This window comes from Geospiza fortis, unplaced genomic scaffold (assembly GCF_000277835.1).
Source record: "Geospiza fortis unplaced genomic scaffold, GeoFor_1.0 scaffold231, whole genome shotgun sequence".
NCBI lineage: Eukaryota > Metazoa > Chordata > Aves > Passeriformes > Thraupidae > Geospiza > Geospiza fortis.
In genome coordinates, this window is record NW_005054351.1 from 4,315,055 (window position 1) to 4,341,506 (window position 26,452).

Below are 26,452 nucleotides of genomic sequence, written 5' to 3' on the forward strand. Positions count from 1 at the left end.
ATGTTGCTGCTAGCCATTAGGTCAACATAAGCAATCACAGGAAAATTCTATCAGTTTACTGCAACATAGGACACAACTGATAAAAGGTGGGTTTTGGACTTGAAGTGAAATTAGTCTTCAGAAGAGAAAAGGCCATGTTGAACATAAATTACAAATAAATATTGAATAATTACATAAATTTCAAAATTAGTAGCTTCAAGGAGGCACAGGTTTCTGTTAGAACATCTGGTGCTGGGAAAAAGAACTCCAAATATTTTACTATTATTATTATTATATTATTATTTTATTCTTATATGCTACTTTAAAGCATATGTCAGATTAGGGCAGCTGTAGTTCAGGTTTGCTTGTTGGATGAGATGTTGCTAGCTATTGTCTTACTGGCCATTTTTTAAAAGCATACTGTCAGAAATCAGAATTGCAGGCAAGAAGCAGGTAAGCAGCTGCTGCTGAAAAGCACCCTTGTAGCACAGTTTCCAAAGCATTCAACACCTGCAAGACAAGCATTACACGGTAAGAACATGCAGCAAAAGCTGTCAGAGATCAGGTCTTTGTTAAATAACTAAGAGTTACAGGGCTTACAATTCACATTTGTTGTAAACTTTAAATGCTTCCTGGGCTTCTTAGAGTAGCCTTCAGTACTTTAAGTGCTACACAAGGAGCTGAAGATTACAGTAAGCCCTCAATAAACGTGTATAATAATGTAAACTTAATGCTATGCTTAAAATATATGAGCCATTTCTATGGTTACTTTCTTCTTGAGGGCATTTATAGAAGTACTTTCTGTACTTAGTATTTGAAACCTTGCTAGCCACCTAATATTACATTGTCATATATTACCACTGAGAACATTCAAAAATACCTTCTATTTAGTTCAATAAAAATAGCATGTAAGTGTGGGTTAACAAAATGGCCCATGTATCTTGGAAGCAGTAATTTGCATTACAGACTTGCAGAAGGTGCCCCTTGTCACCCTTGTTCAGAGTTTGCTGTGAAAATCACTGTTGCATCAGCCAGCCACCCAGAAACCTGCACTGAAAACAAAACCATGAGATGTGATATCCTCATCCAAGAAAATATTTACTGAATTATGTTATCTTTTCTTTATATTTTTATATTAATATTTTTTTTAAAGCTTCATTTTCAAATCGAGAACTCTGATTTTAAACTACTGCAGCATTTGTGCTAGAGTTGTGAAAGAAAACCATCCTGTACTTTTCAAAAAATGCATGCATGTGTATGATAGGCTATGCTGTTTTATACGTGCAGATAAAACAGTTGAATTTTGTACATAAAGCAGAATTAAGTGGCAGTTTTGAAGGCACACAGAAACTGGAGACTGAATTCCCTTCAAATGTAACATCTCTCAGGATCCCTTGGGAACCTACCATTTACTTGAAATGTAATTAAATGTTTTAATAACTGTAAAGAATAATCTTGGCTTCTCTGCAACTGCTTAAGAAAATGAATGCTGCAGCAATCTCTGAATGTAGTTATCATATGTACTGTATTATCCCTAATTTATTAATTGCCATTTATTAAATGACGGAAAATTATCATCTTTGCACATGCTCAATTACTGTGAAACTACAGGCTGAAAAAATATGAAAAGAAGCCATGTTTGTATAACTCATATTGTTCAGGTTTGAAGGGGAGGCTGGTAGAAGGAAATATCAAAAATAATGAGGCAGGTTCATTCTTGACATAACCCATATGGACAAACAGTGTAATTTCAGTAGAACATTTGCTCTATGATTCCCATAGCAACCTTAATTCTCCCTGCCTGGGTATCTGGAACCCAGGATGACTCAACTTTCACATGAATACAAAATCAAATGCACAAAACAAAGTGCAGTTTAGGAAGATGCTACTTATATGCACTCTTAGTGACCTCAAACATATTGCAAACACAAGGTAAAGGTTCAGAGATCAGAGAAGTATTCAGGTCATGTTTATGTAATGGTAACAGCCAGTTTACAGTATTAGAATAATTTCCATCTCCTCACCCCCAAAGTGAGACACTGAATAATTTTTATAAGCACATGTACATTTACTACTCTGGGAAGTACTAGACTGACACTGTCAGAGATACAAGCATCCCATTTACTCCCCTAGGAGACATGTTTCTATTGATCTTAGCAGAGCTAACCTGAGATAGAATAAGCAGACACAGGAGAAGAGACGTCTATAGACACGACAAACGGCCTCCAAAGAAAGTGCCACAGAAGGCAAAAAATAACTGCATCTGTTCTACATGCTCTCCAATCTGCTTTTCTCTCTGAGGACATGAAGGGCAGGCAATCACACAAACATTGCTGTATGGCCAGAAGAACATTTCTGTGTGCTTACACTGGTATTTTCACACTGTTCCAAGTATAGCAGGTTTCTAGAAACGGGCCCAACACCAATTCAGAAGAAAGTGCAGAGGTAACACCTGCAGCTTTCCCTTCTAGACCTCATGTTAGGTATGAAACTGGTTTATACTGCTACAGATTTAATGCCTCTAAACAAATCATAATGGCTCCTGTTGAAACCCAGCTGGATGCAATCCTTTTGGTATCAAGGAGCTCAGCTGCAACTGAGCTGTTAAATGTACCTGTAACACAAATTTGTATCACAACACTTCTCAATTCACAAAGTGTGTCTAAGCACAGTTAAACAGTAGTAGCTGTAGAATAAGTTACACTACCATGTTCTGTGCCACATAACTATGAATTTACTGAATTAAGGCTTAAGGCCTCATTCACTTTGTATAGACAGACACAAAAGTGACACAAAGATTTTCTGCTGTCTTTTCTTCTGCTTCACTTTTCTTCAAGCCAAGAAGTATCCATTGCTTTCTGAGAAATAGCTGGTTTTGGTCTGAGTTCTTTTCCAAGCACTTTTACATTACCTCTTTTAGAGTGGAGACATTCTTCTGTTTTTCCCACCCAGATAGTTAAAGTGAAAATTTTCGGACAGTGAGTTTGCAGACAAATGGAAGTGTAATACATACAATCCATATAAAGTATAGATGCAGTGTCATGAGGATGTAACCTCTTCAGTAACATATCTCATTTTCTGATTAGTATCCATCTACAACTAAAGACTAATTATCTTGTACATGTTATGACATACTTGATAGAAGATGATCAATAGGATAAGCCTTCACTAATTTCTTATGTATAGTGGGGGATTGGAGGAAGATATTTTAAATACAAGTCCAGGAAAAACTGGAGAGCTGTAACTCACAAAGGCTACTCCTGTGTGTACTCTCCCTTCCTTTTCCAAAATTGCCACTCACTGTATCACTGTATTATTTCCTAAAATGAACAGAATACAGGACACTTGGATTTCAAAACTGAAACAGTATAAACACTTTCTACAGTATCTATGAGAGATGAAATGCCCTGGTCAGTCCAACTGAGAAATCTGTCTAGAGTGTATTTACTACACTGGTTTTGAAATGCAAGAAGACTAATTAAAAGAATCAACCACAAGCTGCCACAAAGAAAACATCACAAAGTACCTTCTTATACTAAAACATATTTAGGAGGAAAAATGGACATGATTTTAGGTAACTAGTTTTATACCTGACTAGCAAAGGCACAGCAACAAGACCTGAGCAGCGCTACTCTAGCTGCAGTCCACAGTCACCAGCTCTCCCCTATAAAGCACCCACATTACTAGGCCAGAAAACCGAAGTTAGCACAGTTTAGCAGCCCATCCTACCTCCACACCTTAGGTGAATATGAGATCATTTTCATCTCCTAAAAGCAAATATTTGATTTATTACTCATGCAGACCTAAAGGTCATCTTTGTTAAAAAGCTAGCTCTCATCTTCAGGCACTCCAAAATCAAGGTGAGAACTGCAGTGAAAGCAATGATCTAATATACAGCATTTCTCCCCACTTATACAAAGTAATTTTACACAAAATTAGGCACATACATTCAAAACCACTTAAATTGTTAAGAGGATTTTTAAATGGTCTTTGTGCATACTGCACACTGTCTAAGCATGATGTCCCGTTCAAGGAGCTGAATCCATTTTTTTTCATGCACCCTTATTGCACATCCCCACAGAACCTCAACACTATGCCAAATATCTAGAGCTACAGCAATCTTTTTGTTAGGACTCACATTATTCCTTATCCACTGACCTTTCCAAGTACATGCTTTCAGAGAAAAAAAAAAGGAGGACAAAAAAAATTGAAATAAAAAGCAAAACCTGACTTTTTCAAAGCTGCAAAGTAAAATCTGGCATAGGTCAAAAACCATCAAGATTTCCCCCACTATCAGCTTAAGCATTTACTACAAAGCTTTAACATCAACACACAGCTTAGTGTAGTCTTCAGATAAAGTTCACACCTGTGAAAGTCCTGCAAGTCTTAATGCTTCCCCAAGTGGTTCAAGTACCACATCTCCTTTGTTACCTACAATGCTGCCTGTGCAGCACTATAATTCTGTGACACAGCAAACACTTCTCCACACACAGCATGCTTTTTTGCTAACAGTAGCAAGTCACAGTTCCTAACTTTGCTATCCAAATATTACAGTGACCTGAAGACATTCATTTCTCACTTGAAAAATCTTCAGAAGTGTTTTAGAATCATCTCATTTTCCCAATAACCACATAAAATTGTTGCCTCACAAAATTGCTGTTAAACCTTCCCTACCTGCGAGTCCTAGATTTCCCCATATTGTAAGGAAGAAAGCAAAGAACTATCACTTAGCTGTGTAATTCCTGCAGTAATCAAATAGTAACTGTTTATGTATGGAAGAGGATGTGCAAGAAGCAGTAGGACTGTCATCTTATCAAAAAGCAGTCCTTTCCAAGTTCTAGGACTGCCAACTGGCACACAAAAGAGATGTTACACAGGTAGAGGCCCTGTGAAATCTGGATCTCCCTGTACCAAATGTTCAGAAACCCATACTGATGACTAGTCAGGGTACCAAAAGTTGTAACAAACAGATTTCAAAGTGATCAGAAAATCTTCATTGGCTTTTTTTAAATTGTGGGAAGAAATATTTCTCTGGACTTCTTTTTAGTTTTATTTCTGTAAATGTCTGCAAATAATTAAAATCAATCACTACAAAATCTTCACACACTTGGTTCTTTAACAGCAATTGTAACACTGGCAGAGGTTGTACAAGAGTCAGACACTCTCAGCCAAATTAAACACCATTCTGACCATTCTGTCACTATTATTTAGTTCAGTGACAGCTAAAATTTAATACGAAGTGTGATGTGGCCACTTGGCTTAACTTTTCTGGTTGATTTTAACCACCTACAGTAAAGAAATCTGAAAGCATAACTCTAATCATAAATTTCTAACAGGATAATAATATACACAGTTTTAAAAACAGAATTAAATTTCAAGACCACAGAGACTTAGTTTGCCATAAAATCACTTACTAAAAATTAGCTCAAAGTAGTGCTTTAATGCTAAGTTATGGTCCAAATAAAGAGGCAGGATCTCTAATAATTCTGCATGAAGTGCAACACGATGCAGATCATTTCTCACAAGTTAATGTACAGTTAATTTTAGTTTTGATGTAACATTCCATAAATCAGTGTGGACTGCATTATTAACACCAAGTTAATATAAGCAAAAATCTGATTTAAGAGATATTAAACAGAATAAAAAATTACATTATGTTGAAAAGTAATGCTCCTGAGTTCCTTTTCCATTCAACACTATACAAAAGTAGGGCAAGTATTAAAACATAAATTTTTAATAGCAGTCAAAAGCTCCATACTTATACTCAATTTTAACTAACCAAAATTTGTAAAATAATTGAAATTCCAATTTCCAAACACTTGATTCATGTGTTATTTTGCAGACCTAGACAGTTGTATCTACTACATTTATATGATTTTGCTTATCAGTTTGGTGCTAAATAGACCTCTTTGCTGCAATTAGTTTCATGCTAAAATTCTCTAGCCTATTAAAAATCAAACTAAATCAACCAGAACAAACCACAGAAGGAAACATTGTTGTTTATTCTTGCTGTTTTGTTTATTCTTATTATGAAGTGAAAAGAGGGGGAAAAGAACAATCAAGTATTACCGAACATCTTGCATTATATAAAATATAGGAGTATATTCTGCTATTTGAAATGTGGAGATACACCTCATTTTTTCCAGATAATATGGCCAGACCAAGAAAGTTCAGAATTGAGAAGCAATTTCAAGTTGCTTTCTCAGGAACACTGTCCCAGCTAGCAAACACCACACGTGCCAAGCGAAGGATGCCCCTCTTTGCAGCATTCCTGTTTTTCAAAGTTCTCACATATAACATGGCAGCACTACCATAGCACAACATTGTAGTGAAATTTAAAACACACATGCTTCCTCTCGTTTTCCAGAAGCAGGTCAACATTTTACATTGACTCAACTACTGTATTTATAAGGTGCAAAATTAGCTAATGCAGTCCTATTTATAGAACAATTTTTAAAAACTTATTTGCATGTCAAAGCTTCAATTGCATCGCTCAATCAGGGCAACACTAAAATTGATCTATAATCCTTCTGCAGTCTCTTCCCTTCATCCAGATCATACCAAAGAAATTTCAAATGAAAAGTAAAGATTTGGGCATTGAGGAAAGGATTAACTCTCTCTCACTGTACTTTTAGCTCCTATTTTTCATTGTTTCAGATTTAAAAAAAGGACTAGAACAGATTTAAGCACACCTTTGTGAGGGGCTCTGGACATATCTCTTCACTGATGAATTTCAACAGTCACTGCTTGACTCATACATGGAACAAAGATATTTCCTGAAAACACAGGTATCATATATCCAAGTCTGTTTTGTTCACTCTGGAAAATGGGGGAGAAGGAAGTGCACAGAGCATACCGTTGAAATAAAATGTACTTCCTTAATCTGGAAAAAACAGACTTAGTCTTTCACAAGATGGAAACAACATCAGTTAAGCAGCCACTTTTTACACAAGACTGGCAAAGAGGGCAGAAGGTCTGATTTCTCCACTGTTTGCTGTTCTTTAGGAAGCAGCACACACACACAAAATATCCAACACATAAAAAGGTAAACTTCACACATTGTCTTGTGAAATTTTGCTTACGCATCATTCATTTTAGTACCATTTTCTCTCCCTGAAAAGCACTCATTTCTTTCAGCCATTATTGTATCCTCTATGTCTGAGGTTTTTTTTTTTCATTATTATTGCAGACCTCTAAAAGGTACCATTCACATCAAGCAAAACAAAATAATTACCTTCCATCATTACAGCCGGAAGTCCTGCAATAGTTACCTTTTTTGGAATGACATCACCTTGCAATGCACCACAAACAAGTGAGTCAGCAATTCACTGGCCCTTTCTGCAGGGATGATACCTGAGCTCTTCCTCATTATTTTACTATACCTTAGTATTTATTTCTTCCAGGTGTATTCTTTGCAACTGATGGCTTTTTCTCTTCCCAACTTATTATGATCAGCACATACACTAATACTCCCTTTCAAATAGCTTTCAGCCTTACTCAGCTCCATTTGACAAAATTGCAACCACTCCCACTGCTGATTTTATTAGTAGGTTTAAGGTGCACTCTGAATTCAACGTATGAGAGCAAATACATTTAGCCTGCTAGGAGTAACCTGGGGGAGATGATTGGTAGACAAAGACAGGATATTTTTATAAAAAATAGACAGATGTGTGTTTTCTCTAATGTAAAGAAAATGTGGGTGACATTCAGACAGCCAGTTCTTCATTTCTAATGTTTACTAGAAGAAAAACAAGCATTCCTCCTCAGGATGTACAATTTACGGCTTCATTCAGAGCATATCCCAAGAATTTATTCAAATTCTTAACATGAAAGACAAAGCAAAAGAGAGTAAGAGATGAAAGGTGAAAGTGTGTTCTGTGAAAATTTGCCATACTATTTAAGCTTAAAACTCTGTACTATTTTTGTTGTCTGAAAGACAGAGTTAAATCGGAATGAGTTAAATTTCTTAAACACTGGCACAAACAGTCTTTAAAAGAAACAGCTTTCTTCTTTGGTTTTCATGCATTTGATACAGATGAACCATTTTTCCTCTGCAAGGCCAGCAATATAAACTTGACACAAAGTTAAGACTACAGCAGCATAGCAACAAACTGCTGAGTGTGGGGAGCTACGCCTTCATCACGCTTTCATCAGACTTATTCAAGTAGGTTTTTTCCAGATATATTTAAACGCTTCAGGGCCCACTTTCCAATCTGAAAGATATTGCTGCATGCAGCTTCAAAGAGATTTTCCTCCAGTCCTGCAACACCACTGCAAAGCCTGGGAGATGTTGAAGTATCACTTTCAAGCATGTGCACACACCTATTTTAACATCAGCATAAAAACATCTGCATACACCTGACCTGAAGCTGAACCAGAACTAAAGCCCACCTCTTGCTCAGCAAGGGGATCAAAACAAAGCAGTCGTAAAGTAGGAAACAAAGAGAATTGTTAACTTGTCAGACTCAATTGCTTATTGTGAAGCAAAATAAGCACTTCCAAGCTATAGCAAAACAGCAGATGTTTCTCTCTTACCTCTCGGACTTCATGGAGCTGACCAGATCTCTGGCTCTTCACTCTTCGAGCAGCTGCAGGTGATTTGTGATGTGTGATGGTTACAACAGTTGGCCCACTTTGATTCATGTGTTTCTGGCCACTGGGAGATGCAGAATTAGCTGTCCCAGGTGGCAGCAGAGATGAGCTTCTACTTCGTGAGGATGAGATGCTCTAGAACAAGCAATAGGATTGTGATATTAGCAACCTTTACACAAGCAAAAATTTACAATTCAGGCTATACATTTGTATTGTTCTACTTTTCTCACAAATCTAAATCTGGAGGTGTAACTGATTTATTCCTTCTGAACCATACGCATGGCTCAGGAGATGTTCTTGGAAACATTAGAGCTATTACCTTTGTTTCTTGGTGCGCCTGTAATTGGTCTTTGCAAATATCTTCACAAATTCTTACATAATAATATGCTGCTTAGTTCTTACAATCCTACTTTTTAGGAAAGCTTAGGAAAGACTTTGCAGACAGAAACACAACAATGCAAATACAAATATTTTTCATGAAACCATTGACCTACCATTCACCAAACTGGTGTGAACAGCAAGGAAAAAAAAATCTTAACGCTTTCATTTGATCAACTTCTGAAACAGCGTAGTACTGTTCTCAACATCAGAGGAGGTTCAATTTTGGCAAGGCAAATCCACACACCAATTAAATATTAACATTTGAAACAAAATTTGTCTTAAAGAAATGAATGCATTTTGGAGTAAGCTTGGGATAAACCCAATACACAGAAAAGGCCAGAAATGAATCTCCAACAGTATCTGCAGTATGAATACTTTTAACATACAACCTATAAAATCAGTCGGGACACTTGTTTTTTATCTACCCATCTGTCAGTGCTGCTATCTCAGTTTGCTTTCCAAAGACCTCAAACACAAGTTATCCTGGAGGTCTATAGGACACCAATTCTCAGTCAAGCTCAGATGGGCACCAGATCACCATGGGACATCATATATAAAAGTGCAATATGAAAAAGTCTTTCCCTTCTATTCGAACAGTTGATTGCATCTATAAGGTTAAAACTGAAACAAAGTAACTTTTACTTCAGGAAACACAAACTAATCCGGAGAGTAACATTAAGTAGCACTTCAAGATAGTGAAGAAAATACATAGCCCCGTGAGTAAAACACCTTTCCACCTCTCCTTCAAAACCTGCACAGATAACAATGGCAGCCTACAACATTGCTGACAATCACCATTAACACCAGGTACTTCTCTTGAGCCTGCTACACAAAAGTATTCCTACACAAAAATATTCCTTGGGTATAATCTCTCTTCTTATACCTTCCATGTTACTTTTTACAATTCTATGGTAATCTTCAAACTGAGGTGAACAGATTCCAACTAGCACTGCAAGTGAAGTCAGGCCTCATGTTACCACCACACTGACTGTAAAGGACAAGGCAGATTATTTGGCACTGCCAAGGAGAAGGAGTGAAACAAGTAACAAAATCCCATTGCCACCACCACACAAAACTAGACTCTAGACTTTTTGAAGGTTTAAAAAATGGGTTATCACACTGCCAGTATGCAAAGAGCTGCTAATCTCATAGAAATAATTATTATTCCATTGGTTTAGATTTAACATTTACAAATGCTTCCAAGAATGATGGTCTGACTGTTTTTGAAATTAATATATTCTTTGCTACCATGGCCAATAAGATTACAATAATAAGCATATTTTAAAAAATTATCCACCCTGGCTGATAAATCACAATTGCATTAACACTGGATTTGACTCTAAGGCAAAAAAGCAGCACGAGTTGTAATTTGTCAGAAGGGCACAGAAGGTTGCCAGGTTTATAATCCATCTTCCATTTGAAAGAGCTTAGACATAACTACAATTAAAATAAGAGCCAGAGGAAAAGGTATTTGGGAGAAAGAAGGGGATGAGGGAAACTGAATTTCCTTTTTCAAACATATATTCCACAGAAAAAGGGTGTTCTGAGTATATGAGTGGAATATACTTCACTAATGTTTGTTCTTCAAACTGACTAGTATCAGAATACCATCTAAACTAAAGTTAGGGTGTAGAGGTAGAACAAGATAATTTTATTTTTTTCATTGAAAAATCAACTTTTCTTTTAGATTAATAGAAGTTGATTTTGTTTTAGAATGAACTCTTTTGAGATTCACTGACATTTTAGTATCATACTATCACAACAATAAAAATACATAGCTGCTACTTTCGTATAGCTAAACAAATCCTAACAGATCAAACAAATAGTTTGGCTGCTGTTCAGACTAACAGCAGCCATGTAAAACTGAGTTTTACCACTAGATCCATTTAAAAAAAAAATTCTGTGAGAGGTAAAGTTTTGCTATGATTTGATTTTCTTGAGGGAGAGCTATAGATCTGCATGTAAAAAAAGTTACATATATGGAAAAATCCATGAACTGGTTCAGATTGTGGGACCACAGTGCATTTAAGATTGCTTTTCCCAAGTTTTGCCAAGGTATGTAGCAGCTCACAGCAACTTCTGGTGAACAGTCATTTAGGGCATGGAGTTTGGAGATCAGTGGAGCATAAGAGAACAATGAGAAAAAACAGCCCATCTCTAGTTTCAGTAGTGGGTGGTGCTCAAGAAGGCTGTCCTGCTATAGGGACACTAGATAAACCCAATTCTCTGCATAGACAAGCACACAGCCTGGCAAGGGCTGCCCATGGATCCACTGCCCGGTGTGCCTGACACTCAGGTCTGTTGTGTCGTCAGAACCCAGGACATTCCACTGGCTGCCCTGGAGGACTCGAGACCCTGGCAGGGGGCTCAGAGACATTGGCACGGAGTCAAAGACACCTGTGCCTTCGATTTTAACCCATGGAAACAATTACCAACTTTGTGTGAAGATTTACAAGCCACAGGGGTTTGAGTAGAATGTTAGTGAATTTATCACACGGTGAAAATGTAGAATTTTGGGGATTTGGAATGGGGGTTCAAGAGGCAAGATGGAGGAATCTGGGCGTGTCCTGTCTTTCTTCTTCTTGCCCTCCATCTTCTGCTGTGATGGTGGCACTTTTGGATTGGTTTAGAGTAGAGACAAACTGTCTAACATAGGTGATAGATATTGAAAAATTTTTTTTTGTAAATATTTATTGTAAATAAAGTACACATAGTTTTTAGTATAAAAAGATAACATCACACTGAGGGCAGTCAGTGTGCCTCAACCCAACCTGCTGGACAGAACCTCAGAGGGTCAGAAAGACAATGTATTAGATAAGAGAAAATAAACAACCTTGAGAACCAGAGCCGAGGAATCCTGTCTTCTTTTTTGGCCTCGGGGCTGGGAAAAAGAGACTTTCTAACACCTCGGGGTCATCTCAACACCAGAGACCTCGGCACGTTGTAGGGCAAGGCGTGGAGCTTTGTGATCAGCAGGGAGAGACCACCTCTGCCAGTGAGTCTCCTAGAGCTCTCTGCTTCCACTTGCAGCACAGAAGAGTCACCAGTCCTACAGAGCTCATCCAGCCAGGGAGACTGGCAATCTGGAATTCACACATACATGGTCTGTACAAAGTATCAGACCTAAATATATTGGTCCATGATCAGCTCCTACAGGTCTAGAAGCAAGCTCTCCTCACCTCTTTGTTTTCTGTACCTTTACAGCCTTCATCCATCTATAGTGACTCAGTATTTCCAAACAACATGTTAGAAAATTTCACCAGCCCACAACACAAATACTCCAGCACCTAAATCTGGTATTATTCTTTAGAGGGCATCAGTAACATAAAAACTTTAAATGAGCTCAGCACCAGGACCTCTGGCTACCCATGAAGCTATCTCTAGGCAAGGCCCCATGACAAACATAAAAATTTGCAACTTAAAATTTGCAAAATCAGTCACAGCCAGTATGCATGTGAATGTCTGCAGAAGGCAGTTTTTGGAACCACTCAAAACCTTTTCAAGTTGGACTCCCCTGTCACAGAGAACAGCAGCAGAGTACTGTGCCTTCTGCATCCAAGAAAATGGGGGAAGCATCCAATTCCTTCTGACAGCTTCTTCCTGTCACTGCCAGAAGAAGACTCTCCGGGAACTGCACACTCAGCCCCTCAGGCACTTTTGAATTTCACAGTACATTGTCAACACCTATGTCCCAGCCAAATACTTGACTCCTCTTTTGCAGAATGTCTTGAGATTCAACACTGGGAATGACAAGCATCCTTTTTGCATTGACACACAGCTGTGCAAAAATCCGAATTTTCCATTTCTGTTAAAATGTGAAAATGTATGTGAAGTTTTCCACTGCTAAAAGCACTCTAATTATAAATCATACTACAACAGCCATTAAAGTCACTCTCACAGGAAATCAAAGCAATGACAGTAACTGATGGGCCTTTATGCCTAATCCCCTGCTCTTCCCCCAGCACTGCTTGTATGACTGATCTGCCCCTCTAATTATTATCGTATCTCATTTTCTTTGGTCTCGCTGCTTTCTGGCTCACAACTAAATAAATAAAAAGAGAGCAAAAAGTCTGATGAAAGGAAAATGTAAGCTCTTCAACATTAGTAATGCACAGTGCCAATAATGAGTCAAGAAATCCACAGGCTGAAGCATCCCAAAAGGACTGCAAATTTTCTTTCCTGAGGCTACACCTTAGCATTGCACCAACATTTCACCTGCTAATAAAATGAAACCAATAAAAGAATAATAAAGGAGCTAATAAAAGATTAATTTGTAACTTGCAATCATATGGGTTTTATGACCTAAAGCTAGCTAAAGTATGCTTAGCTAAAACAGATTTGGGTAAAGATTTTTATTTTAATAGCCTGTCCATCCCCAAGATAAAAAAGCAGAATAATGAATGCTTCCATTTGGATATCAAAAATCCTAACAATTAAAATAATGGAATTGCAGAACAGTAAGTTCGAACTATACTAATGTTTTCATGACTCATTCTCCCAGGAGATTGCCGTTCCTGTTCACAAAGAAGCTGAAGTGTTTTTCACCATCTACCAGAAGCAAACAATTTTGTTTATTTTTGAAAGTAAATGCAATTTTCCAGAGATCAATAAAATAATTTCTGAAGTGAATTGTCCTATCTGCTTATGGTTGATAATCATCATTTTCACAGGCACTGTGTCACAGATGTTTTTCTCTGAATAATAATTACCAAAATGACACTCCTTTACTCCTCTGCACATATACAGCACAGAAAACCAATCCCTGCATGCAGCTTGAGAATTATGGGAAGTCACACACCATCAGAAAGTAATTACAATTTTGAGACACCACCATTCAGTGTTTTAATTCCCATCTACTTCTTTTCCAATGCATCCTAAGTAAACAAACACTGATAAAAGATAAACCTAGACACAGTTCTGCTTCATTTACATTATAATCATTCACAAATATTAAAATGCAAATGACAGAATCTACATAACATCCAAACTTCAACACTACACAGGGACTAGTTTATGATGTTTTGCATACTCCTGTCAAGCACCACTCTATAGTACTAACTTTTCTGATAGAATATCATACTGTTTCATCATCTTCAGCAAGGCAATACGTATCTTTTTTTTAAGCAAAAGACTATGATAATCTTTCTATCATAAAATCTTTTCTTCATCAAGAATCTTCAATCCTAAATTGATTTTCTTCCATTTCTGTAGAAAGATTTTAGAAGTAGTGAACAACTCTTATTTTCATGAAGCTTCCAAAGGGAGGAAAAAAGATGTCAGACACACAACTATCAACAGCCAAGCACTGCTTCCCTCTCAGCCTCACTACTATGAGGATTTCAGTGTATGCTTTAATTAGAAATGCCATTCTTTAGTTGACTTCCATAGGTCAGGGATGAGAAGAGGAAGGAGACAAGCAGACCAACAGAGGGAATACTTGAAGCTCAGAAGGCAATTTGACATGCACAGAAGAACCAAAACAACACTGAAAAGGACTTGAAATTTTCACCAGTTTGGCTTAATGAAAAGTTACCATGCAGATGTTAAAAATACTCAGCCAATGATCCACTTAAAAATGTAAAGGTATCTCTGTGGCCATTCATTACTAAAGCAAAAAGAAACCTGATAAAACCAAAGATCCATGATAGTGATTCTTCCAGCTGTGGAGAATAATTACACCTCTGCCTCATAACAATTTGATAGAAGTGTTACATTTGAGGCACTACTGCAGGTGCTGTTTCACATTATAGCCAAACTGCTACTGCACTTGATACTTGACAGGGGCAGGTTTGGGCTTTTTTTTCCCCACCATTACTCCAGGGAGGTAAGCCAGTAGAGAACCAGAGCCAGAGACACACATTCCTCAAAGAGCTGGTCAGAGAGCTAAGCACTTTTTAGTAGGATGCCATTTTTTCTACATTTGATGCCCAGGTTAATACAGAACTGGAAACATGACAAAACCCACACAAAAGGTGGCAGCAGAAGGAAGGGAATTGGATTGCCATCTACGGCTGCAAGGAATCAGCAAATGAGTTCAGCTTAAAGATGAATCCACACCATCCAATTTTAAGCAGCTAACTCACTGTGCAGCTCAAAACCAAAAAGGTAAAACAACAGAGAGTCTGTCTCCTTATTCTAACACAGACCTAAGCTGAAAGTTACCATCTGAGCACAGAAGTGACTTCACAAGGTAAAGGTTCTATTCCCTGTCACATTCCTGACACAGACACACTGAGATATACAAGGGTTTTATGCAAATCCAGCAACCAGTCCATACACTGGCATTAAGAGCTGGTTTAAAAACCTGTGTTTGTTTTCAGTAGTGCTTTTACAGCTACCATCATTAAACAGTCAAGAAAAAAGGAGGATGAAACAGAAGAACTAAAAAGCTTGTGACAATTTCTGGATACAAAATTATTCTTGGAAGTTACCACAAAAATTACTCATAAGCCTACTCTTTCTTGAAAGCACCTTATATCACTGAATGCAAATTTGATTAATATTTTAATTAAAGCTTGTACAAAATATTCACTTAGAGTAGTCTAAAAGAACCAGCAATCCTATCCAGATATAGAAGATTTCTTCCAATACAGTTGATCTGGCGCTTATGGAGGTTGAACAATCTGTAATTAAGTGAAATGAGACTTGTATGGGAATACCAAGAACATTAAGATTATGTGACAGCATGGGAATTATTTGCCAGCAAACACTTTTCTTTTACTGCTTTTTTTTTATCATTACCATGTAAAATTTAATTAAAACAAAGTCAGAGACTTAGCTTGTGTTACATCCACTCATTAACTGTACCGCTCACCTTTGGACCATTCATTAGGACACAACTAAATTCAGTAGTGTTTAGTATACAAACTTTTCTTTCTTTTTTCAGTCACTTCTCTATTTAATTTCCTCCACCACTCCAATCCCCAGCTGAAGCTTTAAAAACAGTCATTCAGTAGCATTTTGAAGCAGGCAGTAGCTGAAAAAAAGAAAATAAACTAATGCTGATCTAGATCCAGTGCAGCCAGAAGGAATGCTCTTCTCTGAGTATTTCACAGAAACAGTGACACAGCTTCAGCTTTGAAACACATCCTCCAAATTATCATGTTTTTCTACAAATTCCCTTCCAATAATATTTATTCAAGATTTTTAAAAAGTGTTCTCTCTCCAGTATGAATAACCTGTCGCTAAGTTACTTTGCTGGTATTCTTGGGAAACCTCCCACTGCTTGCCTGGTTATCCCATTATTGGGTTTTTTTCACATTTAAAGTATATCCCACTTGCATAACAGAAAATACACCACTCACTGCCTATTTTTCACTTCCCATTCTACCTCATTCAAGTGTATGACTCCTCGAGAACAGCTAGAAATTTCTGCATCTCAGTATTCCTATGAAAAAGGTGAATTTAAGCTGCAGAAGAAGCTGGGAGCAAACACTCAGACTCCAACTTGCCAGATGCTGTTCCCAGCAGAGACAGAGCTTGGATTCTGTTCAAACTCCAGAAGCTCAGAACACGTGAGTATCTGCCTGTTCATAACAGCATGATGAGAGAGAGATAACTGGCAGTTCCCACTTACTACAGAGTATAAAGTATGCAGAGAGAGAGGAATAAAGAGATCCAACCTTGCTGACAGCAGAATAACAAATCACATTATGACAGTCCTATCAATGGTAGAGCTATTTTAACAAAACCCAAAAATACAGATTTTTGTGAAGTCCTTGATTATGCAAAAGTAAGTCAAGCATACACCCTTCTCTGTGTCATTACAGACCTTTCTTTGTAAATCCAGACCCTAAGCTGAAACAGTAAGGTGGCAAAAATAACAGAATGCTATTTTATGCAAATTTGAAACACTTTAAAGAGCATGACTCCACTCCCATGCTAATAATCATTTAGTATAAAGTACCATCATTTACAAGAGAAAGAAATAAACCCAATACAATGAAATGAAGCAGTTCTTGCTTCTCTTATCTCCTACCAGACAGTGAATATGAAGTAAGAAACTTTGAGGAAAAGAAAAAAAAAATAAAAGAAAAAGAATATAAATGCCTTTTTTTTCTTTTTTCTAGTTTCTGGAATTGCTGTGAAGAATTGTTACCTTGCAATTGATATCTGATCTCCAAAGTCTAATTATTGTAGCATTTAAGCTTTTGATCCCTTCCTTTTATAAAGAAAAGCAGAGAGAAAATCAAAATCTTACTTGTAGATGAAATTCAAGTTCACACTATATGCAATGCTAAAGCCAGTCAAAATATTCTTCTCAGTTAATACTCTAATACTAAGACAGGAGGGGGAAAAGGAAAAAGCCATATTAAAAACAAGAGATTAATCTTGTCACAAGAAAAGTTTCTAGGAACAGGTAAGCACAAAATTGCTTCAAGTTTCTTAAACAAGAAGCAGAGTCATCAGTGGTGTCATCTGAAGCACATAAATTCTGGACATTTTATTTCCTGGATTGTTAAGTTTAAAAATACAGGAGATAGGTATTCTCTACTTGCTCTGTGGCAGAGAACTTAAAGTACTTCAGTAACAAATACTTCAAGAGAAAAGTGACCTAGCCTGATTTGTAACACAGAACTAAGAAGTATAGTTTTCTTCAGCATTTCTGCTTTATACTCAACAGATTCAAGCCAATTAAAACATATCTATTCCAAAATACATCTGTACTCCCAACTTCCTATGCCAAGTTTCTGAAACTTACCACTCTTAAAGAAAAGTGCAAGAACCCTCTTCCTACTATCTGAAATACTCTTCCATTTAGTTCCTCTGTTACATACATCCACCACCCCTCAGTTCAGGAAATACTTTTATTTTCATGCACAATGAGCACAGGAACAAGGAGCAAACCACAGCATTGTTGGTCACTATGCAAGAATACAAGTGGACCAGTGAGATGTTCCCCATTCTAAAGCCTTCCTGTTTCCAAAAGTTGTGCCTTAGATCTTCTATGGCAGAAACTGGCTTTGTATTTACCAGCCTCCCACTCATTTAGTCAAGACTTTCTGGTAAAATTTTGCTTTTCAAATGCTTTTCAAACCCCTGAACACTTCTGGCATCCAAAGCATCCCAACATATTCTTCACTTTCTACTCATGTCCTTTTGGTGCCTTTTTTTTTGGATTTTTGTTTTGCCTGTTTTCAACTCCTTTTTCTTTGAGGCTCCCCATACCAATATTATTATTAACAGCATTCAGCCACTGCAGAGCACTTACTATACTGATTTGCCCTTTCCATTCTCATCACCAGAAAAAAAAAGACTACAATGAAGTCAAATTTCATCACACAGTTTATCCTGTACAGAAGAATAACAAATATGATGAAAAGTACTTCATTATCCCCACTCCAATTTTTTCATTTCAGAAATGGAAGGGGACTGATAAAAGTATTCATTACAAGTATTTGACAGAGTTAGAGCAAGCTCAGTATTAGCCCTTCTTTTTCCTGATAATTTCTGAATTTTTGTTTGCTTTCTTTGGAGCACTACTAATTTCTGTTTACTTTCGCTGTTGCAACACCAAGGTTTTTCTCTTGACACATGAATTAATCCAGGACTAAATATGCAGCTACTACTCCTGTTGAAGGAGCTCAACATGGAAAGATAGTCTGAACAGAAATTACTACCAAGTGTAACAGTTTTTACCTAAAGAAGAAATATGAGCCCAACTTCAGTTCCACAAAGAACAGCTTCAACTAAATTACTGCTATTCTAAATGAGATTTTGCTATTAAAATAGAATAATTTATCACAAGCAGGAAAAGCATAAAAATAAAACCAGCATTAAGAAATAAAATGAAAATTAATAGAGTATAGAAGCATAAGAATCAATATGCCATTGCACAAGTCTCCAATGTCATATATACTGAACAGCAGTTTTACCACCTCATCTCAGTTAAATTATAGATGCTAAACATCTAAATGCATTTAAGAAGTGACCAGAAAACATACTGAGGAATAATTGCTTGCTGGCAATTGAGTATAAAAAGTTGGCATCATTATCTGGCACAGGAGCTGCAAATCAACAGCAACTGTAAGAGTACCTTGATCAAGTAGAGTTGCACCTTTCTGAGTAGTACTGGGCCACATCCATATAAAAACTATATTGAATTCCAGTGTGTAAGAATTTTAAAAGTACTGAAATATTCCAGCTACTTAATTCTCCTTCAAAAAGGGTTTTATCTGCACCACAATTCATACAATTTTTACTTGGAGGTTGGAGACAGCCTCAACCCATCATTTTGCTATCTTTCAAGTCTACGTAGTTGGTCTTTTTACCTGCCCAAAATATTTAGCTGTTTGAGGAGAAAAATTCTGGACAATTAGTTCTGAAGAGAAGTAAGTAACATAACTCTTCATATGATGAGCTGTTTCCAATTTAGTAAAGACGATGAAGACTGACTGCTGATAACATCTATCTGAAGCTTCCTATAATAAAAGTCACTAAGCTGCATAAAATTAAATAAAACTGTATTAATTAACTTTTAAATAATAATCAGGACATCATACAGTATTTATTAATAAATGGTTGATTCAACCACTCAATTAACTGTGCACTTCACTAATTTGTCATAAACAGGAAAATGTTTATTTATTAGGATCGCCCAAACTGACTTATCCTGCTCCATTAGTGACAAATGACAACTTGCTGCTTTTACTCAAAACCCTCTGAACATCAACCCACTACTTACAGGAGCCAATCATCCAGGCTATGCTGTTCTTCCCTACTCCACTTAAAACATAATAGTTACTTCTCACTCTTAATTATTTACCTTAGAATCACTTTCCTTGTGATGTTTGGCACAGGATCGAAGCTGAGTTATCCAGTACTGTTTCTCCTTTGCATCAGCAGCTAGAACAGAAACAAGAAAATGCAGCCAATCACACATAAATCAATACTCTTTTGCCCAAGAGGTGACAGAGCAGGGCAGAAGGGGAAAGATTAATTATTGAGTAGGATGCAGTATAAATCCTAATTAATGCTACATAAACACACTTAAGTTTTTTAGTGTAACACATCTAAACCTGTACTTAAGAGGCCACTTGGACGAAATAAGCTTATGAGTCTTCTTCATAGTTATCTCTTCCACATGTTAGCAAAGGCAGAACTACCTACCTCAAGAAGACTACTTTGTTCAAAATTTTTCATCCACTTTTCCTTTACTTGTCTGTCTTTGTGAAGGACACACCACAGCATTTAAATCCATAAAAGCTCTACACTCAGGTTGTCAATCAGCTACCAGACAAGCTACCAGTTCCCCAGATACTTAAGTGCTTCTCTTTTAATGGAGTTCAACTAAATCTCTCTCTAAACCCATGTCATTCACGTGCAACTGAAAGACACAGAATTTCCCCCAAACATCTTTAAAAACCAGCTTTAAAAATTATTTAAGAGTTTGACTGGTCTCAGATGGCTCCTATGTAATACAGTAAGTCTGTTTTGGAGAGAGGCTTTTCTTTTTTTCTTAAACTACTGCAGGAATCATCATTAAGAATGGCAATACAGAGGTGATAATTTCAGTAAATATTTTCTCTTACTTCCTCTGCTATTGAGTATCTTAATGGTTATTGACTCAGCATAAAAAATGTTTACTGATTTTAATCAAATTCACAGACATCATTAAATTAAAAGCAGCATATTGTAAGCATTTGATAATTTCAAGTGATTGGAAAAGCATAATGAAACAACAAGTGCTCATGATTTCTAGCTGTGCAACTTTCTAAGCATTTTAACAGAAATTCTCCCTGGTTGTTTCTGAATTCAGTTCTGCATATGAAAGAGCAACACACTGCAGCACAGGAGACTCCTGCATGCTCAGTCCTGCTGGACAACTGATAAACTGTGGTCAGAATAAAACTAAGGATACTTCTGTTACACTGCATTACGTATTTTGGTTTTTTTAGATAACAGTTTATTTTTTATAAATTAGTTTGATTTGGAAGCATAATGATCAATCAACCATACTGAAAAATACCTTAAAATCAGAACACTGCCATTTTTTTTCTTCCTTTTTCGTAAACATTCCAAAGTAACTCCTATATACCCTGTACTGTTTGTCTCATACTTGGGAACAAGGGAAGGGAAAATTTTATGTCACAGGACCATTCAATTACTCCAAGACTGATAAGAACATAATATCTCAGCAACCCCTCACTGGCATTTTTCCCTTCTTTGACCCAACATCAGATTCATCACTGCACATTATCTGCAGGATGGTGGCAGGGAAGAACAGTATTGGAAAACAAATGTTATGCTGTGGACAGCAATGAAAGCACCTTTTTCTTCCTTAGGAAGCAAATAAGATACAGCATTCAACGAAAATGCCACAGTAACAGATTACAGATGCCACCTTGAGGTACCTCCCAGCCCTTAAAGTCCATACATTTTAAAGTCACATGCACTTAACTCCAGATTACTCCTCCATAGTGTTTTAAAATATACTGTGTAATAACAGAGCTGGACAGCCACTACTTTCTGAAAGCACAGGGAAATGAGACATGAGAGAAGAGATGCAGAAGTGGGAGTGGAAGAGAAGAACAATTCAGCAGGCACTGTGAGCAGCAGCGTACCTCTTAGCTTGTACATCTCTCCATTAGCAGAGTAGACCACCATCATGTGTGGCACTTCATCACTGGGCGATATTATAGCTCCAGCTAAAGACAAGGCTCCTCGTGGCTTTGGGCTCTGGTTTTTAGTTTGTTCATTCATGAAATACTGCAGAATCCCCGTCTCAAAGTCCAGCACAAAGTACCTGTCGAAAGAAATTGCAAGCATACAGTATTTCCACAGAAGCTTTTCATGCATTTACCCAACAAAGGGCACAGAATGATCTTAAATCAAGATCATAAATATACATAGGAGGTTAAAGTAATTTTTGTAATTACAATTTTACAAGGTACTGTTATTAGGCTTGGTTTTTCAGGGGTAGATGATCTATTCCTTTGTTCATAACACAAGCCATTCCACAATAAACCAATACCTAAGACTGAAAGATCATACAAACAAAAAATAAACTAACTGGGTTGCCCAAGTGCACTAAATGAAAATGAAGGCATTTCAAAGTTGGTGTGTCAGCCTCAAGAGTTGAAAACACTTTTTGTTCCACAAATAAACCCATCTTTCACAACAGCACAGATCCTAAATTTCATCTCCCTCTGGAAATCTTTTATGCTATCACACAGAACAATTATTTAACACTAACCCTTGACCAAGAAGGAACAGACAGCAACCTCCTGGCTCACATGAAGGTCAGTCTACTACAACCCTCAACAGACTAGACCAAAGATCACACAAATGCAGGTTACCCCCCCTTAGCTCCTTCTAAAAAACCACCCCTAACAATCTAACTAATCCCACAATACAGACATTTGTAATACACAGTATTTGTTACTGTTCCTCTAGGATAAGATTACCACAGGTCATACGAATTTGTGTAAAATATTCCAGAAAATGTGGTCATTCAGACTTCTGTCGCTTTGTCTATCCCAAATTTGCTCAAGTTACCACATTTTGTCTTAGCTCTTTCACAATATCCCCATATGCAGAACATCTCTAACTAACCTTCCCCATCATAGAACATTTCCAGGATTCTCTTTACAGCCTGCAGTTACTGGTGGTGGTCTGCTCTTCTCTTTATTCATGCTAAAAAAGCCTGGACATGATGCAAGCAGTTATTGCCTAAGACTTACAGTTTCTGACATTTTGCTTGGGACCCCTTCCTTTGCTGCAGTTATGCTTCACTCTCTACTGCCACTGCCTGCACATCTGAGCAAAGATCAAATCCTCTTTCACTTGTTACAGATTAACAACCCTGTCCCAAATAATTATAAACTAGTGCACTACCACACCCTTTACTTCTGCCCTGACTCCATTTCCCACAAGCTCTTCTGCATCCTTTTCCTCAAGAAACAAATGGAAAGCCTCCCTTTTGTAATCATGTAGCAGCACATCGCTTCACTTTCCCTTATCTTCAACACAAAGAACGACTAGAGGAATGGAAGCTGAATGACAGCCACATTTTCAATAGCAGTGTTAGAAATAAGGATGCCCTAAAAGGAAACTACCAAAATTTCATATTCCCTTACTGACTTGTATTGTACCAGTTCATAACCTTCCTGTTGTGTTTGACTTTTAAATGATTTTACAATACTACTCTTCCCCTTAATAAGCACTTTTTCTCTCCAGGTTGCTTAGTAGGAGAAAACGATGTACTTAACTGCAGGAAAAAACAGCAGAATTGGAAAACATTTGTTTTAAAAGTCAGACTTGCATATTTCATAGCAAATTTTAATTTTGCTCATTCTCATTTTTCCAGATATTTTGGGAACATCTGTTACATACTCAAGAGAAAAAGCAGAGCAGTTGACAGAAGTGATGCCACACCCCTGAGAAAATGACACAGTAGCTTGACCCTAGAGCTAATGCTTCTCCCCATCATCTCTGAGCTCAGCAAACAAGTCTAGACTTTATATGCACTGATGTTCATTCCGAGCCTGTGCCATCCTCATTATAATTTCATTTTCCTTTTATTGTTCAGGTACAAATAATTTATTTTAGCCTTTGTTATTTGGCCATTTTTTAATCGATTACTACCTTGGAAATCACCGTTGTGGTTACTAAAGTGCAGCTCTACAATAACAAAAGGAGGAACAACAGCTAGAGGAGAAAAAAAGGGAAGAAAAAAAGAGAGGAAAAAAAAGTCTCTCCTTCTCCTATTAAGACCAAAGGACTTGGAGAAAAAAGTTCCTCTGAGTCTATTAGAACAGAATCTATTAAGTTACATAAACACTACGAGCACTTCAGCTCAGAAACTTCTGCATGCTAGACCAGCAAAGCACTCCCAGAATGACTGTAAGCTCCACAAAAATGGACTTTGCATTGGCTTAAAGCTACCCCAGGGAAGGAAACCAGCCATTTGAGTACAGAATAATACCTTTACCAGCATAATGACATCAGAGAGCAGCAACTTCTGCAAATTCCCAAATGCAGAGACTGCATCCTTCCACATCCTTGTTATCACTGCTACAGCAGTCGTGTTAACTGGATTTCTAGCCAACCACAACCTATTTTATGTACAGTCTCAGAAAAACAGAACATCACCACTGGCCTTGTACCTTAGGTTTTTTGTGATGATGTCTTAGAAGCCTGTAAAAGCAAGCAATTTAGAAATCAAGCAGTAATTTTAAGAAAGAAAAAGGTAAGCAGTTTTCAGAAGCTGTCACATCACCCTCAAGTATCCTGCCTTCTTTCTTGTCCCAAAAGAATCAGGAACTTTTCACAAGCATTTTGGCCATGACACTGTTCACATCACACAGAATCAAGCATTTCCTTTCCAAAGACTATGGTTTGATGTGCAACTCCCCTCTTCACCTTTCACACAGTGGTATCATAGAAAAAGACAAGAATAAACTGCACAGACAAGTATAGCCTCACAAAGAAGCAGGGAGATAACACACTTTGAAAACCGTTAAAAGGATAGAAAGAGCCAGGAGAAGGAATAAGGAATTAAATGTCAAATCAAGCAGTGCAAGGCTTCATACAAAGGAGGTGAAGGAGGGAGGAACACAAAGAGATAGGAGAAACAGGAACAGCTTTCAAAAACATTTTCTCGCATCACAGACCAAATGATGACCCAGTTCAGACCATCACAAAAACACAGAAGAAATGAAGACCAGAGTCTTTCATTAACTGGATGGAAAACCATTACACATATAAAGCAGAAGAGAAGGGTACATGTCCCATTTTAGAAGCACTGTGCAGCTGAATCAAATGGACAGAGATCTCTTTTAACTTCTGAAAGTCATTTGTTCTGCCTACCAGGGAAATAACAGCACTAACCTCTCTACAACTGATTCATCTGGCCACCTCATCCTTACTGCTCTACTGGCCTTGCTCACATTCACCCATGACATCGTATTTCTGTAATTAAATCTCAGACACCAGTGATGAAAACAAACATACTCTTTAGAGAACAGTCAGGCAGAAGGTGGCAGAGCCCAGTTACATTGTACTCCTCACACAAAAAATCAGTGCTACAGAGAAATTGTGAAACAGCTGTTACTGAAAACCACTTCCAAAAGACAGCTGGATTTTTGTGTTTTTCCAAACTAGAATAACTTTTTTTTTTAAATTAATAGTCTTTAAAAGAGGAAAGGTGGAAAATCATCTAGAGGAAAGGTAGAAAATTGCCTCTTAAGCATATTTTAAACAGTTTTAGCTGCTTAAGCACAGTTCAAAATGGACATGTAAAATTACAGGCAAGAAAATGCAGCCTTCACAAATGAAGAGCCAATGGATTTCTCACTTCAGATTCAAATCCATTCAGAAACTAAAAGCCTCCTGATCCTCTGGCCCAGCTTCCTTTAAGCTCCTGAGATCCATCAGGATACTCCCCCTAGGCCATTCCAACCAAATGCAGAGCCATTACCGACTGACATGAATTACAAGAGAAAACATTCACCACACTCTGCAGAGCTGAAGTCTGACATGACCAGAATTGCTACTTTAAGTCACTCAGGAGTTTGTCAATATGGCCTGATGACAGTTTCTTTCTCTTTTACTTCCCATATTTCAAAATTAATGCCCTCTCTGCATAAATCCTAAGTCTTATAAATTCTACAACTGTCTTAATTAAACATTTGTGTTTCACCATGCCCTTCATCCATGCACTCATTCATTTATAGCTATTTAAAAAAATTTTAAAATGTCAAGCAGAACAAGTATGATATGGTAGGAAGTGGAACGTTGCCTTCTGAATTCTTAGAAGGGAAGGGTCAAACACTGTACTAATAAAATATTTCAACTGGGTTTGCTTCCATTAATAAGAGCATTTATTAGACTAATAAATATAACATGTCCATATAATTATAGAGTATTACAATAATTTATTATTGGTTCCCTATTCAAGAAGACTTTAAGAAAAAGCAGTGACTATGCTTTAAAGAGTGATAAAATACTGGTAGTATAGCAGGAGATGAAAGTGCTCTACCACTAGAGCTTGTCAACAAAGAACAGCAGCTTAACAGGTCTTCCATGAGAAAAACTGACATTTCACCAGTATAACAGATGTGAGGCAATAAAAAATTTTTTAAAACAATTTTAAAAGCCACACATAATTATCAGAAGCACATGATACAAACATTTCCCACATGATTTACTCACCTCACTGGATTAAAGAATTTTACTTTTCCTATTTCAAGGCAAATTAATCATTTCCATATTCTCCAGTGGAAATGAATACTTTAGTAAGTAAATAATAAAAAATAAATCACATTTCTCTGTATTTCATCATTCAATTGCACATCATAACATAGTGCACTGCTCCTTGAAGCTGACACTTGGATGCAAACCTGCAACACACCCAAAATCATGCTCCCAACAGAAAAAACACCTCAAAAGAAGTTTCTCCTTTTCTTCCCTTATTCTGAACACATCTCACAAACCAACTATCTGAACCCATGTTTTCACTACTTTGTAATCCCAATAAGTTTTCAGTGTAGGATTGCTA

At 37.2% G+C, this 26,452-nt stretch overlaps 1 protein-coding gene across 1 annotated transcript in view; it reads right to left on the reverse strand.

Moving 5' to 3' along the window:
- OSBPL10 (oxysterol binding protein like 10) overlaps positions 1-21,696 on the reverse strand; it is a 79,816-nt gene extending 58,120 nt beyond the window's left edge. Inside the window, exons 1-3 of the mRNA XM_005423391.1 lie at positions 21,516-21,696; positions 19,718-19,797; positions 8,515-8,706 (exon numbers count right to left, since the gene is read on the reverse strand). Coding sequence (XP_005423448.1) covers positions 8,515-8,706; positions 19,718-19,797; positions 21,516-21,654 — 411 coding nt within the window. The 5' untranslated portion in view covers positions 21,655-21,696. The remainder of the gene's footprint in view (positions 1-8,514; positions 8,707-19,717; positions 19,798-21,515) is intronic.
- Between the last annotated feature and the right edge of the window lie 4,756 nt (positions 21,697-26,452).